Source organism: Moschus berezovskii, chromosome 6, assembly GCF_049115385.1.
Source record: "Moschus berezovskii isolate FMDL1 chromosome 6, NW_MosBer_1.0, whole genome shotgun sequence".
NCBI lineage: Eukaryota > Metazoa > Chordata > Mammalia > Artiodactyla > Moschidae > Moschus > Moschus berezovskii.
In genome coordinates, this window is record NC_142465.1 from 79761530 (window position 1) to 79777963 (window position 16434).

Consider the following 16434-nt stretch of genomic DNA (forward strand, 5'->3'; position numbering starts at 1 on the left):
GACTGGGGCAGTCTTTGGCTACTAGGCAGCTCCCTCAGCATCGGCTTGGAAGCCCGTCCAAACTGCTGCTCCTTGTGAGGCAGGTCTAGACGCCCTCGGAGACAGCAGCTTTCTCTCACCCCCGCAGACACTTTCAGGGCTTTTGGAGTTTGGTGAGCTCAGCACTTCTACAGGGAGGGTTCTCTAAGCTTGGAGTATGAGTGGAGAAGGGAGAAGAAAAGATTCAAGCATCCATCAGAAGGGGTAGCTGAGATGACCTCCCTGCTGGTCAAGTGGTTAAGACTCTGAGCTCCCAATGCAGGGGACACAGGTTTGATACCTGCTTGGGGAACTAAGATCCTGCGTGCTGCAGGATGTGATCTAAAAAACTAATAAATACTCTTGTTTTTATTTTTTAAAACAGGAACTGTTGACTGGGGATGTCAGAAGTCAGGGTCTAGGGCAGGCAGCCTGCTTGAGGCCAATTCACTCCGCAGGTCTGGTTTGGAAATTGCTGGCTTTCTCTAGACTGTAAAATGCCTTTCCTCCCCACCCAGGGGATAGGTCTTCTGAGCTATATGGCCTCTTACCTGCCCCCTCATCCCCCCAGCCCCTGCCCTGCCTGGATTCAGAGCCCTTGTATTGGACCATGAGATCTTATTCAAAAGCCAGAGAGAGGCTGAGCTGCCCCTAGACCTGGGTATGAGGGGTGCGGGGTGTTAGGGGACCTTGCTCTGGCCCTCCTCCCCCCGGCCCCTCCCATGGTGGGGAAGAGTCCACAGACCAAGGCCATGTGCTCACCCTGAGCCCGCACCTCTCTTGCAGCCCTCTCTCTCTGGTGCCTGCTTTTTAGCATTTCTATCCAAAGGCTCCTGAGTCAGCATCCACGGTTGGCCACCATCTGTCTTAAGGTAAAACTGGCCTGAGCAGTGGCCAAGGAGTCGATGTTTCAGGCAACTGTGGCTGGAACTTGGATGGGCAGGCTGGGCTGGGCACCCCCTTTGTGGGAGAGGCCCTGGGCATGCTAAGTGGAGCTCGAGATTGGAAGGGAAGGGAGGGGGGAGGGCAGGGGGCTCAGAGCCAGGGTGAGCTTGCCCTGTACCACTTTGGGGAGCAGAATTCAAAGGAGGTTTAGGATTCTAAATTCAATCTTTGTATTTTAGGTCATTGTGAAGATTGACTTGTCAGGATAGAAGGATAGAACATATTTTAAAGTTAGTCTGATTTGTAGCTGTTAAATATTTGGACTGACAGTATGGAGGCCATTCGTACTCCTGCCCTAGGACCAGTGAATGTCAGGGGTGAGCTTGGAGGAGGGGATGCTTGAGATGGGTGGGAAGCTTGGCAGCCAGGCCCAAGGGGAGTCAAGAGTGTTGACCAGTTCTTAAGGGGAGTTTTCCGGGGCCCCAGGCTATGGGGCTGCCTTTCTCTTAAGTCTGTGTGACTCAGAGGACCTCTGCATGCCGTCTCTTTTCTCTTGAGCCCTAAGAAGAGCTGGACAATGACCAAGCTTCCTCCCTGGTGTCTCAGACAGCGTCTTGCCTCTCAGAGACCCTACCTCCTGAAGCTCATGAAGAAGTCCTGGTCTATGTCCAAACTGGGGATTTGATGTCTGAAACTCTCCCTGGTCCCCATCACTGTTCGTTGTTTTAATGGTTTCTTTTTCTTTTATTTTTCGGTCATGCTGAGTGTCATGCAGGATCTTAGTTCTCCAACCAGAGATTGAATCCAAGTCTCCTGCCCTGGGAGTGCAGAGTCTTAGCCACTGGACTGCCAGGGAAGATCCTGTTAGAGCTGTCTCTAGGCTGACCTGGTGACCCCTTATAGATCACCCTTCTGGCTCGCCACATGAAAATATTAAGATGACCAGGCTAGTGAATCCCAGCCATTATAATGAAAGAAACTACCATGTTTTTTTTTTTTTTCTTTCTGGTCTGCCACTGTCGATGTTAGTAGGACAGAATGAAACTTTTTTCTTTTTGGAGCAATGTATCATAATGTTTCATTTTAAACAAGCTTTGGTCAGCTTTTCTTTTTCCTGTTTTTCATGACATTTATTATTTTTCTGAGTCAAGGATAATAATTCAGTAAGGGTGGTGGTAGGAAGGTGGGCACAGGAAACCCCTGTAAGGAGGGGGAAGGGAAGAAGCATTTTAAAATTTGCCAACAGAAGAGGACTTTTTTGGTCTGTGTTTAAAATCTTGGTTTGATTTTGAAATACCTTCTTTCCATCCTGTTCCACACGGCAGTCTTTTTTAAGTCCAAATGAACTAAATGAAATGTATTTAATGCATTTGGAGAAACGCTTACATCCTTCCTTCAAATAATCGACCCTGGCAGTTTAACTAGAATAGAACCAGACATTGGTGGACTAGTTTTTGAGCTGCCTTCAAATGGGGCCTTTCTCTAATGTCAAGGGTCAAATTTTCCTGTTCGGTTAGCCTTGATAGGCTGAACATTTTGTTGCTGTTGTTGTTTAGTTATTGAGTTGTGACCAACTCTTTGTGACCCCATGGACTGCAGCCCACCAGACTCTTCTGTCCATTTTTGCCTATTCCAGGCAAGAATACTGGAGTAGGTTGCCCTTTCCTTCTCTAGGGGATCTTTCTGACAGAGGGATTGAAGCCACATCTCCTGCTCTGGCAGGTAGATTTCTATTGCTAAGCCACCTGGGAAGCCCCAGGCTGAATGTTTGTGTCCCCTGAAAAACGCAGGTATTGAAACCCTAACCCATGACATGATGGTATTGGGGGCAGAGCTTGGGGAAAATAATGAGGCTTAGATTAGGTCATGAGGGTGGGGCCCACATGATGTGATTAGTGTCCTTATAATGAAAGAAGACCAGAGGCTGTCTGTGCTGTGTGAAGACAGTGAGAAGGTGGCCGTCTGCAAGCAGGAAGATTGTGTTCATCAGGAACCGAATCTGCTGACACCTTGATTTTAGACTTTCTGGATTCCAGAACTGTGAGAAATAGTCATCCAGTTTATGGTATTTTGTTATACCAGCCTGAGAAGACTAAGACACATCTTGTCTTGCTTTTCGTATTAGGAGAGTCCCAGGTCCCCTTGCTAGACCTTCCCGACTTGTCTCCCAATTCACAATCCCCTCTGAAGAGCACCCCTGTAGAGGGGACCCTCTAAGTACACTGGCAGGGTCATGTCCATTCCGGGCTGCATACTTTCACAGGGAAAACTGAAACTCTGGAGTGATGTTGGGATGTTGATGGAGGCTGATTTATTCTAAAGCTGAAAACTCAAGGATGTTATGTTCACAGCCTTCCAATATCTGAGGGACTATTGTGCTGAAAAGGGAAGGGATTCATTCATTCCTGCTGGTCAATGGAAGAGGTGGATTGAAATGCATGTGGGGAGGAAACTTTTACCAATGAGCGTGGGCTGGGACTGCCTATGAAAGGGGTGGGCCTCCTGCTGCTGGAGGTGTGTAAATATCAGTAAAGGATCTTTAGGAGGAATCGCATGACCTGGGGAGTAGGGCTGTTCTACGGCATGGCTTCTGAGCCTCCTCTCCCTCAACTCAGGTCTGAGAATCTGAGTTCTAAGATTTCAGCTTTAGAATGATCTTAAATGGGATGCTAGGAGCTGGGAAAGCAATGAAAAAAATCCATTGACATGAAGACCAAGCTATAAAAAAAAATCTTTATTTCATGTACCAGGATTTTTTTTTTCTTTTTTTAGTTTTCAGCTTTTTAAAATTTTTTTCTGTTAACAGTCTGAAAAAAAAAGGACCCACCAAGAAAATAAAATGGAGGTTGATATCTTGAACTGGTTTGAGCTGGACATGAGCAATTGTCCACCCTGGCAAGTGGTGCCTTCACGGTCCTGAACCCAGCTCCTTCCCTCCAGGCCCCCTAGCCCTTTCACCTTATACCTGGATGGCCTTCTTCAAGGGGACCCAGGCCCCAGGCCTCATGGCCCAGGAAAAAGTGCTGATTGCTATCCCAGACACTCTGCCAGGACTCAGAGAACTGAGGTCAAGTTTCCTCTTTGGACAGTGCCCGCTTGTTTGCTGTTTTCTTGGGGCTTCTTCCTTATCTCTCCTACTTGATCCTTTCAGGTTTGGAATCTGGGGGGGCAGTGGGCAAGGTTGAGGTGGGAAGGGAGCGATTATGACTTCTGCTCAGACTGAGAAATACTGGGTGGCCCCCACACCTGGCCTTGGCTGCCATGACTCTGTCCTGGGGCCCCCATGGCCTCCAGGGAACTTCCAGGTTGGTGGGCAGATGTTCTGTCTTGTGGCTTAGGCTGGGTTCCAGCTGCTATTGATCTGAGAAAAGAGCTTTCCTTCCCCAGACAAAGGACGGGAAGGGTAGCTGGGAGTGGGCAAGCCCCTGAAGCTTTTCCAGCCGCTCCCCCAACCCCCCAGAGCTCAACTTAAGAGAAGGCCAGGCCAATGTCCAGAAAGAGACGAACCAAGCCATGCTGATGGGGGCAGCAGGGAACCCTGCCTTCAGCACAGTTACTGGCAGGCTGGGCTGAAATTCGAGCTTGGGAAAGCGATTGGTTTTCTTTCCTTCTGAACGGGCCTTCCTGCTCTGGGGAGAAAGGGGAGCAACATGGGACACCCTCAAAATTTAGTCTGTGTCTAAGGTTAGCTTTGGGGTTGTTCCACACGCTGAGACTAACTGTGTAAAGCTCTGTTCTCCATCTCTCAGCCTTCACCTGTCCCAGCAAACCTCAGGGGAACCTCCTTTCCCCTGACCCCCAAACACTATGGGGGAAGCCTGGTGGCTGATCTTCCTCCAAGGAAGTCCCCTCTGCTCTCTGTGACTGGATTATGGAAGTCAAGAAAGGGGACACAAAACCAAGAGTGGCTTTGGGGCCCTCTGGGACCTTTCCCTCTCTGTCTGAATGGCAGAATACATTTGCTCATGTGTGTATTTTTGCTTTGACATTGGATGTAGGGGCAGGGGGTTGGGAGCACAGTGAGGAGGCATATGGTGTGTGTGTGTGTGTGTGGCTGAGCATCTGAGTGGCTGACTGACAGTTTGGGAATGTCTGGGGGCTGGATGGCAGCCATCTGGTCATCCCTTGGCATCCTCCTCTGGACAGGTGGCAGATCTTAAGAGTCATGGACACCAAGCTTGAGAATGTGCCTTTAGAGCTCATCTGGGCCAATCCACATGTTTACACAGGGAGAAACTGAGGCCCAGGGAGGCCTCGAAGCCAGGGATTCCAGAATCCAAAGCAGGATTCCAGACTAGTGTCCTTTCCATGCATGCGGACTGTGTGAGTGTGTGTTGTGTGTTGTGTGTGTGTGTGTGGTGTGGTGAGAGAGTGTGCATGAACAAAAAGGCCAATATGGAGCTGTGTCGTCAATGGCTTTGGAGGGCATGAGCCAGTCTTCTCTGAATCCTGCTTCTGCTTGGGGAATGGGATGGAAGGGTTTGGACTGAGTGTGTGTCCCCATGAGTGATTCCACTGCTGGGCTTCGAGGACTGTGAGTGTGTGTGTGAGTGTGGGAATGGGCGTGCTATCTCCCTTGTGTGGAGCAGATTCTCAATGATGGGTCTCTCTTTTTCATATGAACAGCACTTTCCCGGAGGAAGGAAAGACATCTTTTGTCACAGCCCCTGTGGCTCCCTGGGGCCTCGCCCCTTCCCCTCCTGCTTGAAGCCCAGCTCTCATCTCTCACAACAGCTTGTTTGTTTTTTAAAATGGATTTGTATGTTTTTTTTCTGTTTTCTCTTTACAAGTTCCCTGCTAAATTTTAAGTCCCCCACCCCACCCCATTTTTTTTGTGTGTTTTCACAGTTTAAAGCTGGAAAAGAATTAAAAGAAAAATACTATCTGATTTTCTTGCAAGTAAATCCACTTATTATATATTTACATTTATTTATAGTCTGTGGTTTTTTTATTAAAAAAAAATCACCACTTGTTTTTCCTTTTTCTTTTGTAAAAAGAAACCTTTTTGCAGTGTCGTTGTTGGACCCGCTGGGCCCTGAGGGGGCTTCAGTGAGTCCAAGGACCCCCAAAGGGTCAGTGAGCCCCCTTCCCAAGGGGTTGGGGGCTGATGAGTCTGGGGGTCCACCATCGCCCCAGGGTCATCGCGTGGCCCTGAGGTGAGGGGTGAGGAGGGAGAGATGCTTTATATCCCCCCGGGGGGTGGGCATCTCCTGCCCCCAAGGACAGGAGCTTGGGGTGGTGACCCCAAGAGGCTCACCCTGAGGATTCCGGGGTTTTCCGGGCATCTCAGCAAACCACTAGCAGCCATCCCCTCTCCTTCCCTTCCCTCAAGGCCTAGGAAGTCATCACAGTGGGTTAAGGACCATAAGGACTGGGAACCCCAGGGCTGGGCAAGCCCCAGATGCACCCCCCTCCAGGCACCTTTCGGACAGGAGGGACCAAGGACTCTTGGGTCACCTGGAGGCCTACAATTGCCCCATCAATGCTGGGTGGAGCCGGCTAGCAAGCCACCGAGCTTGCCCAGCGTTCCTGGGGCACCCATCCTGAGGCTCCAGGGACCTGGCAGTGACCAAGAGGCTAACCTGGCCCCGGGGCCCCTGAGTCTCCACCTCCCCCACTCTCCCAGGGAGGCGGAGCCCGCTTGGGGTTAAAGGGAACAGAAAAGTAACTCTCCCTGCGTTAAAAAAAAGTAACATAAACCCCTGATAAATGCAAAGAACTTTTCCCTTCCTTTCTGCTCCTTGTCATTTTTTTTTTTTGCTTTAATATTATCTTGGTTCCCTTGTATGTTTTCATTTAAATTGGTTTTTATTAAATGTTAAAATAATGGTACATGGGAAATCATGCATTTTCATTTAGATTTATTTTCTATTTTTAGTTTTTATCCTCTCTTGCTTTTTTTTTTAAAGTTTGTTTTTCCTTCCCTCGTTTATATTTTTGCACATTTATTGTTTTGCCTCTTTGTTCCTCTTATATGTTGTTCTTTTTTTTTTTTAATTTACTTGTTATGTTTTTCTCTTTTTTTGTTTTTTTGTTTTTGTTTTTTGTTTGTTTTGCTTTTGGAAGGTTTGTCCCCCCGGTGTGGTTTGGCGTCCCCCCCAGCCTCCCTTCACCCCCGGGCCCATCCCGCGGGCCGCGCCCCTCCTCCCGGCTCTGGGCGGCGCTGGCGAGGCCGCGTGGGCTTCACACGGGGGTGGTCCTGCGGTTGGCTGTGTTGGAGTGGAGAGAGTCTTTGTTCTCCTTCTGGATACAGTTGTGAACTTGGAGGAAGCTGTTATCCCTGTCGGAGTTATAGGTGGCGGTGGGCGTGGTGGCGGCCTTCAGGGGGTCCCTGCTGAGGGTGTACATGGAGATCTCCGTGGACGGCAAGGTGTTGAAGCCCTTGATGCCCACGGGGGAGGCGTCCCTGGAGTGTGAGGGCTCGGTGGAGCGCGAGCTGGAGCGGCTGCGGCGCTGGTAGCGGTAGCGATAACTGGGGATGCGGGTGATGGCGGAGGCCTGGAGGTAGTCCGTGGCGCGGGCAGTGGCCCGCAGCTGTTTGTGCCGGTCGATAAACATGTGCACGGCCAGCACCCCGACCATCTCGGCGATGATGAAGGACAGGGCCCCGAAGTAGAAGGACCAGCCGTAGGAGTAACTGTTCTTTTTGGAGTCGCTCTTGGAGGGGTCTCCGGCATTGGCAGATATGTACACTATAATGCCAATGATGTTACTCAGACCTGCAGGCGGGATGGGCGTGGAGAGGAGGCAGGGTGGAGCGGAAAGCAGAAACAATGATGGTTAGTATCCAAGGAGGATGCCAGGCCCTGGGCAGGATGGTGGGAGGGGGACACCTGGATGTGCTTTCCCTGGTCCAGCGTTTTTGTGGAGAATGGATGGGCTGGTATATTGGGAAGTTGCAAGCATCACCTTACTATCCTATCATTCTGTTTGGAGAGAGCCAGAAAGGGAAGAGCTAAAGGAATCACAGATATGGGAAGAAGGGAGAGAACAGCGGGGCATTCTATAATATACTGAGTAATAATAATATTACTTATTGAGCATTTACTACCTGCTTTCACAGCTGAGTGCTTTGCAAAGGGTTTGCAGATGAGAAAACGGATTGCAGAGAGGTTAAGTAAGTTGCTTAAGGCTGAACTGGGATTTGAAGCTGCTGTAGCAGGGGGTTAGGGCTTCCCTGGTGGCTCAGTTTTAAAGAATCTGCCTGCCAATGCCTGCCACTGCAGTTCAATCCCTGGGTCAGGAAGATCCCTTGGAGAAGGAAATGGCAACCCACTCCAGTATTCTTGCCTGGAAAATCCCATGGACAGAGGAGCCTGATGGGCTACAGTCCATGGGGTATGAAAGAGTCAGACACGACTTAGAGTCTGAATAAGAACCAGAAGCAAGGGGTTAAGTCTGGCTCCTGGAGCCAGATTGCCTATATGCAAAGCCTTCGGCAAGGTAACCATCATCTGAGTTTCCATATCTGTGAAGTGGATATAATAATAGTGCTTACTTCTTTTAGGTCAGGGGGAAGATTAATATATATGAATACGTGTGAGTTACTACCACATGTGAGTTAATACACATGAAAGCTGTTAAGAGTCTGCATGTGGTAAGTGCTGCTTAAATGTTAGTTGTTCTTATTAAATGGCTCATGCTACAACCCATGGTCTTCTTCTGGCATCTGAAGCCAGCGTGACTTGTCATGTAGCTGTGCTGAGAAATGTGATTTTGAGTGCCTGCCTGCTCCCACCTGGGTAGGACAGTGAGGGAAGAGGGCAATGATGATAGACCCAGCATCCTGCGAGGATCTTGGGAACAGGGTCTTCTTTCAGGAGGTGGGAGAAAGAAGAGTCACTGGGCTGAAGGTCAGGGTGTGGGGGCAATCCCAGTGGACTCAGTGGAGGGCTCAGGCCTGGCTATGGCACGGGAGCCCAGTACAGCCTGCCTTCTGTGTGACTTGACTCGTTGGAAGGTCCAGAAATCCCTCTCCTCTCTCCCCTCCTTTCTCTGCCAGGCCCCTCCAATCACCAGGCCCCCCAACCTCAGCCTCCTCCCTGTTGGTGGGTCTGGCCTTGGGCCGCCTGGTGCAGCAGCTCTTACCTGCAGACACGAAGAAGATGCCGGCACTCAGAATGATGTTGTGTCGAGTCTTATAGAACTCACTGGCTGCGATGCAGAGTCCGCCCATGAAGAGCAGAATCACACTCAGGATCGGGAAGATGCTCGAGGCCCTCACAGCCCCTGGAGAACACAGTGGGTGGGGAGAGAGAATGCCATGGCTGTGAGATGAGGGGTGGTGTGCCAAAGGGAGGAGAGGGAGGAGCTCACAGGAGCGGGGGGCTGGGTGAGTTTTATGGACTCAGGACCAGAGTGGAGGTTGCTTAGCAATACTAGGGAGGGAGAGAGAGGAAGCACGCCACTGCTCAATTCACAGGGGCTCCCTGCTTCTTCAAGGATCAAACCCCAGCACTTCATTAGATCCACGTGGCCCTGTGAGACTTGATCTCTCCCCAGCCCCACCTTCCCTTCTGTCCACAACAAACTTCCCATGACATATTAGTGCACGTTTCTGACTTTTGCTGTACTGAGCTTTCTTCCTAGAATGTCTTTCTTGCTCTTTTTCACTCAGCCAACTTCTATTCATCCATCAAAACCCAGCTCAAAGTCCCCTCCTCCATGATGCCATTCCTGATTTCTTTAGGCAAACTTATTAGCTTTCTCCTCGGCACTTTGGGGCACTTGGGGCACAGAGAAAGGCAGTGTGTTACAGTGGTTAGAGCTGGGTGGTTGGAGAAGGAAATGGCAACCCACTCCAGTGTTCTTGCCTGGAGAATCCCAGGGACGGGGGAGCCTGGTGGACTGCCGTCTATGGGGTCACACAGAGTCGGACACGACTGAAGTGACTTAGCAGCAGCAGCAGCAGCAGCAGCTGTATAAGTTTGGGTAAGTCATCTCATCTCTTCATGTCTCAATTTCCTCACCTGTAAAATGGGTGTGGTGATAGTTCCTGCCTCTTAACATTATTATGAGGACCAAATGGGTTAATTCTGATAATGTACTTAAGATAGGTCTCTGAAGCCAAATAGTAAACATTTGCTCAGATAGTTATTATAGTAAATAGTTGTTTATATATATGCATCCACCATAGGTCATGGTATCCCATGAGAGAGAGGATTGTAGCTGTTTTTTTTTTTTTTTTTTTAGTTCTCTCTCTCTATTCTTTCTGTCCTCAACACCTAATTCAAAGCCAGAGATACAGAAAGCCCCTGATACAAGCTCGCCTTGTGAATCAGTGTGGAGAAGTGGTCCAGAAAGAGGAAGAAACTGACACATTGCAAAGAAAACAGAAGAGAATAAAAGCAAAAAGCAAATTAAAAAAAACTTTCAGGATAAGTTAAGAAGGAAGGATGAACAAACAGGCTGGAGAAGAAAAGAATATTTTAATGAATATTTTACCCTAGCATGGAGGAGGATGAGAGAGAGGCACAGATGGCTGGGGCAGGGGAGGGAAGGTGGTTGGGGATATATGAGGGGGACTGTGTCTGAAAGATGCCCCAGAGGTGTGGAGTCTTTGGCAGTGTATCTGGAAAGTAAAATATTTTTTCTATCCAGATTCAAATTGGCAGAGAATGACCTCAGGATCTCTGACTCCATGTCCTGGCCTGTGTGGACCAGGCAGGAGGCAGAGGTGTCTGGTGGCTAGGATAAGGAAAAGGATGCCTTCCTGACACGTTGGGGTGGCTTGAATGGCAACCTAGGAAGTTAAGTCCTTTTAGACTGAGAACCCTTTAGCCCTTTAGCTCTGCCCAGAGGGTGGTTGGGGGGTGTATGCTTTGGAGGGGAAGTACCTGCCCTACTAGGCTATCCCTGTTCCTTCTGGTGGCAGCATGACCACAAAGGATCTGTGAAGGAGAGAATTTTTCTATATAGAACTTGAGGAATTTTTCTAAGAAAGAGTTTTAGGCCATTTACTGTGACGTGTGATGTAAAACCCTTCTTTTTTCGGTGGATCTTCAGTCTACACTGCTCGTGATGCTATTGAATGACTGAATTATTTTGTGGGGACTTTAAGAAGTGGGGAGTTCTGTATCGCAAGTTGGGGGCACCTGAGCTGCTCATTTTGGAGCAGGGGCAAGAGGGTGAGGGGCAGCTGGGTTTCTCTGCAGTCTAGTAGCCCTCTCCCCCAGCGGGCAAGGACTGGGCTGCCTCCTCTCCATACCTGAGTGGATGCTTTCTTCCTGCAGGTCTTTTCTGAGATGATATCTCTATCCCCAGTTGGATTGACACCCCCCACCCCCACCAAACAGGAACGCATGCCCAGATGCACCCATTCACAGCTACCTGAAGGCCCATCTCCATAAGTACATGAGGATGATGGGACGACATTGAAGACCCAGCTCACAAGAGGTAGGAAGGATTAAACAACCACACTGCGTTGGGTCTGACATACATGGTACAATTTAATCCTCATAATACCTCTGCAGTGTGTATTTTTTGCCCCAATTTATAGATGAGAAAACTGAATTTCAGAGAGGTGATGTAGCTTGCTCAAAACCACCCAGTTAGTAAGTCAGGATTCAAGTCCAGATCAGTCCAACTTTTGGATCCCCTGGACTCTTCCTCTGGGGCTTTTAAAGAGCCCAGGAAGCATCCTGCAGGATCCAGAGATCTGGGTTCTGGTCCCAGTTCTGCCCCTCCTTGCTGTGTGGCTGAGGCAGGTACCTTGCCCCCTCTGGTCTCCCCATGTTTAACATGGGTGTGGACCATTAGATGATTTCTAATGCTTTTCCTTCTCTGTGGGGATATGATTTCTGACCAGCTGGAACCGGGGACGACAGTATAAAGAAAGAGAGGTTGGGGTGACTTCCAAGGGGAAGCAGCGGCTGCTCAGATGAGCAGGGTGGAGGAAGGTCTCTGGCCTTCTCCCTGCAAGGAAGCAGGCTCGTCCTGCCCGCGGTGTGCTGCATTTGACAGGCCAGCTCTGCATCCTCAGAGCTCAGCCCTGGGCCTGATGTTTCCGGTTCAGCCAGTCTGCTGTGGGAGCCTGGACGCCCCAACTCAGCTTTCCTGCCAGCAGAGAGAGCACCAGCTGTGAAGAGAGATGAGATGCTGGGTATGTGTGCCTGCATATGTGTGTGCACATGTGCGCGCGCGCGTGCGCACGCGTGTGTGTGTGTGTGTGTACTGGGTTGGGGGAGTGGGCAGGCTGGAGGGAGATGTTTGCTGTGTTGCAGCCAATGTGGAGAAAACAGGACCACTTCACAAAGTAACAAAGCAGCAAGCAGGCAACAAACAGAAGCCTCTTTACTCCACCAGAGCCAACTCAGACACCAGCCTCCCTTGGAAGAGGCCTCTTTAACCAGAAGAAAGGTGATAGGGGCAGCTGGGAAACAGTACCAGCCTAGGAAGGCTGAAGTCCTCAGGACCTAGACCCAGGCTGGCAGAAAGCTGGTTTCGAGCTGGCAGGGACCCCCACATTGAAAAAGTCTTCTGAAGGAGGTCATTCTGGCTGGGCAATGTCACAGAGGGATTTTGGAGTTAGCCACACCTAAGTTCAGATCCTGGCTTTGCCACTTATAAATGTGACCTTGGGCAAGGGTCTTTACCTCTCTAGAGCCTCAGTTTCCTCGTCCTGTAAAACTGGAAGAGTCATAATAATCTCCTGTTCGTAGGAGCGTTGTAAGGCCTTGCTGCTCAAATGGCAGTCGAGTCCCAGCAGTGATGGCATCATGAGAGGAGCTTAGCAGAAATGCAGATTTTCAGGCCCTGCCCCATCTAATTCAACTGTACTGAATTATAGCTTAAATTTTGGATAAACAACAAGGTCTTACTGTAGAGCACAGGGATCTATATCTGATATCCTGTGATAAACCATAATGGAAAAGAATATGGGAAATTCTCTGGTTCTCTAGAGGTTAAGACTCAAGTGCTCTCACTGCCAGGGCCCAGGTTTGATCCCTGGTTGTCAGACTAAGATCCCATAAGCTGTACAGCATGGCCAAAAAAGAGAAAAGAACATGAAAAAGAATATACATGTAACTGAGTCACTTTGCTGTACAGATTAACAGTGTTGTAAATAAACTATACTTCAATAAAAATACATAAGAAAAGAATTCACATTTTAACAAGATCTTTGTAACAAGACTAGTATGTGTCTGAAAGTTTGAGACGTGCTATTGTAAGGACTAAATTGGATAATAACTGTTTTGTTTCTGATACTAGGAGGGCAGTAAAGGGTAGTGATTTCTGTTATTTTTAATGTCCTTTTTCTTTCATGCCAGACACAGTTTCCTTATGAATTATCCTGACTTCCTAGTATTCCTAGTATTCCTAAGGCTGTATTACTGTGTTAATAGTAATAACATTACTCAGTTCAGTTCAGTCGCTCAGTCGTGTCTGACTCTTTGCGACCCCACGAATCACAGCATGCCAGGCCTCCCTGTCCATCACCAACTCCTGGAGTCTACCCAAAACCATGTCCATCGAGTAGGTGATGCCATCCAACCATCTCTTCCTTTGTCGTCCCCTTCTCCTCCTGCCATCAGTCTTTCCCAGTATCACGGTCTTTTCAAATGAGTCAGCTCTTCGCATCAGGTGGCCAAAGTACTGGAGTTTCAGCTTCAACACCAGTCTTTCCAATGAACACTCAGGACTGATCTCCTCTAGGATGGACTGGTTGGATCTCCTTGCAGTCCAATGGACTCTCAAGAGTCTTCTCCAAAACCACAGTTCAAAAGCATCAATTCTTCAGCACTCAGCTTTCTTTATAGTCCAACTCTCACATCCATACATGACCCCGGGAAAAACCATAGCCTTGACTAGATGGACCTTTGTTGACAAAGTGATGTCTCTGCTTTTTAATATGTTGTCTAGGTTGGTCATAACTTTCCTTCCAAGGAGTAAGCATCTTTTAATTTCATGACTGCAGTCACCATCTGCAGCAATCTTGGAGCCCAGAAAAATAAAGTCAGCCACTGTTTCCACTGTTTCTCCATCTAATTGCTATGAAGTGATGGGACTGGATGCCATGATCTTAGTTTTCTGAATGTTGACCTTTAAGCCAACTTTTTTACTCTCCTCTTTCACTTTCATCAAGAGGCTCTTTAGCTCTTCTTCATTTTCTGCCATAAGGGTGGTGTCATCTGCATATCTGAGGTGATTGATATTTCTCCCAGCAATCTTGATTCCAGCTGGTGCTTCTTCCAGCCCAGCGTTCCTCATGATGTACTCTGCACATAAGTTAAATAATAAGCATGGTGACAATATACAGCCTTGATGTACTCCTTTTCCTATTTGGAACCAGTCTGTTGTTCCATGTCCAGTTCTAACTGTTGCTTCCTGACCTGCATACAGGTTTCTCAGGAGGCAGATCAGGTGGTCTGGTATTCCCATCTCTTTCAGAATTTTCCACAGCTTATTGTGATCCACACAGTCAAAGGCTTTGGCATAGTCAATAAAGCAGAAATAGATGTTTTTCTGGAATTCTCTTGCCTTTTCGATGATCCAGTGGATGTTGGCAATTCAATCTCTGGTTTCTCTGCCTTTTCTAAAACCAGCTTGAACATCTGGAAGTTCATGGTTCACGTATTGCTGAAGCCTGGCTTGGAGAATTTTTAGCATTACTTTACTAGCGTGTGAGATGAGTGCAATTGTGTGCAGTGGCTGCGACGGCGCATGAGCGCGGCCGAGAGGAGCTACCCTGCATCAGAGATAAGGAACAGCGGCTGTGCTTTGCTGGAGCAGCCATGAAGAGAGACCCCACGTCCAAGGTAAGAGAAACCCAAGTAAGACAGTAGGCACTGAGAGAGGGCATCAGAGGGCAGACAGACTGAAACCACAATCACAGACAGCTAGCCAGTCTGATCACACAGACCACAGCCTTGTGTAACTCGATGAAACTAAGCCATGCTGTGTGGGGCCACCCAAGACGGCCAGGTCGTGGTGGAGAGGTCTGACAGAATGTGGTCCACTGGAGAAGGGAATAGCAAACCACTTCAGTATTCTTGCCTTGAGAACCCCATGAACAGTATCAAAAACCAAAAAGATAGGACATTGAAAGATGAACTCCCCAGGTCGGTAGGTGCCCAATATGCTACTGGAGATCAGTGGAGAAATAACTCCAGAAAGAATGAAGGGATGGAGTCAAAACAAAAACAATGCCCAGTTGTGGATGTGACTAGTGATGAAAGCAAGGTTCAATGCTGTAAAGAGCAATATTGCATAGGAACTTGGAATGTTAGGTCCATGAATCAAGGCAAATTGGAAGTGGTCAAACAGGAGATGACAAGAGTGAACGTCGACATTCTAGGAATCAGTGAACTAAAATGGACTGGAATGGGTGAATTTAACTCCGATGACCATTATATCTACTACTGTGGGCAGGAATCCCTTAGAAGAAATGGAGTAGCCATCGTAGTTAATAAAAGAGTCTGAAATGCAGTACTTGGATGCAATCTCAAAAACAACAGAATGATCTCTGTTCATTTCCAAGGCAAACCATTCAATATCACGGTAATCCAAGTCTATGCTCTGACCAGTAACACTGAAGAAGCTGAAATTGTACAGTTCTGTGAAGACCTACAAGACCTTCTAGAACTAACACCCAAAAAAGATGTCCCTTTCATGATAGGGGACTGGAATGCAAAAGTAGGAAGTCAAGAAATACCTGGAGTAACAGGCAAATTTGGCCTTGGAGTACAGAATGAAGCAGGGCAAAGGCTAATAGAGTTCTGCCAAGAGAAGGCACTGGTCATAGCAAACACCCTCTTCCAACAACACAAGAGAAGACTCCACACATGGAAATCACCAGATGGTCGACACCGAATTTGGATTGATTATATTCTTTGCAGCCAAAAATGGAGAAGCTCTATACAGTCAGCAAAAACAAGACTGGGAGCTGACTGTGGCTCGGATCATGAACTCCTTATTGCCAAATTCAGACTGAAATTGAAGAAAGTGGAGAAAACCACTAGACCATTCAGGTATGACCTAAATCAAATCCCTTATGACTATACAGTGGAAGTAAGAAATAGATTTAAGGGACTAGATCTGATAGATAGAGTGCCTGATGAACTCTGGATGGAGGTTTGTGACATTGTACGGGAGACAGGGACCAAGACCATCCCTAAGAAAAAGAAATACAAAAAAGCAAAATGGCTGTCTGAGGAGGCCGTACAAATAGTTGTGAAAAGAAGGGAAGCGAAAAGCAAAGTAGAAAAGGAAAGATATACCCATTTGAATGCAGAGTTCCAAAGAATAGCAAGGAGAGATAAGAAAGCCTTCCTCATGATCAAAGCAAAGAAATAGAGGAAAACAATAGAATGGGAAAGACTAGAGATCTCTTCAAGAAAATTAGAGATACCAAGGGAACATTTCATGCAAAGATGGGCTCAATAAAGGACAGAAATGGTAGGGACCTAACAGAAGCAGAAGATATTAAGAAGAGGTGGCAAGAATACACAGAAGAACTGTACAAAAAAGATCTTCATGACCCAGATAGTCACGATGGTGTGATCACTCACCTAGAGCCAGACATCCTGGAAT

General features: G+C 48.0%; 1 protein-coding gene across 1 annotated transcript in view; it reads right to left on the reverse strand.

The window, feature by feature from the left end:
* Positions 1 to 7086: 7086 nt before the first annotated feature.
* The window catches only part of CACNG2 (calcium voltage-gated channel auxiliary subunit gamma 2), a 123678-nt gene continuing 114330 nt past the window's right edge, over positions 7087 to 16434 (reverse strand). The window contains exons 3-4 of the mRNA XM_055396052.2: positions 8992 to 9132; positions 7087 to 7622 (exon numbers count right to left, since the gene is read on the reverse strand). Coding sequence (XP_055252027.1) covers positions 7087 to 7622; positions 8992 to 9132 — 677 coding nt within the window. The remainder of the gene's footprint in view (positions 7623 to 8991; positions 9133 to 16434) is intronic.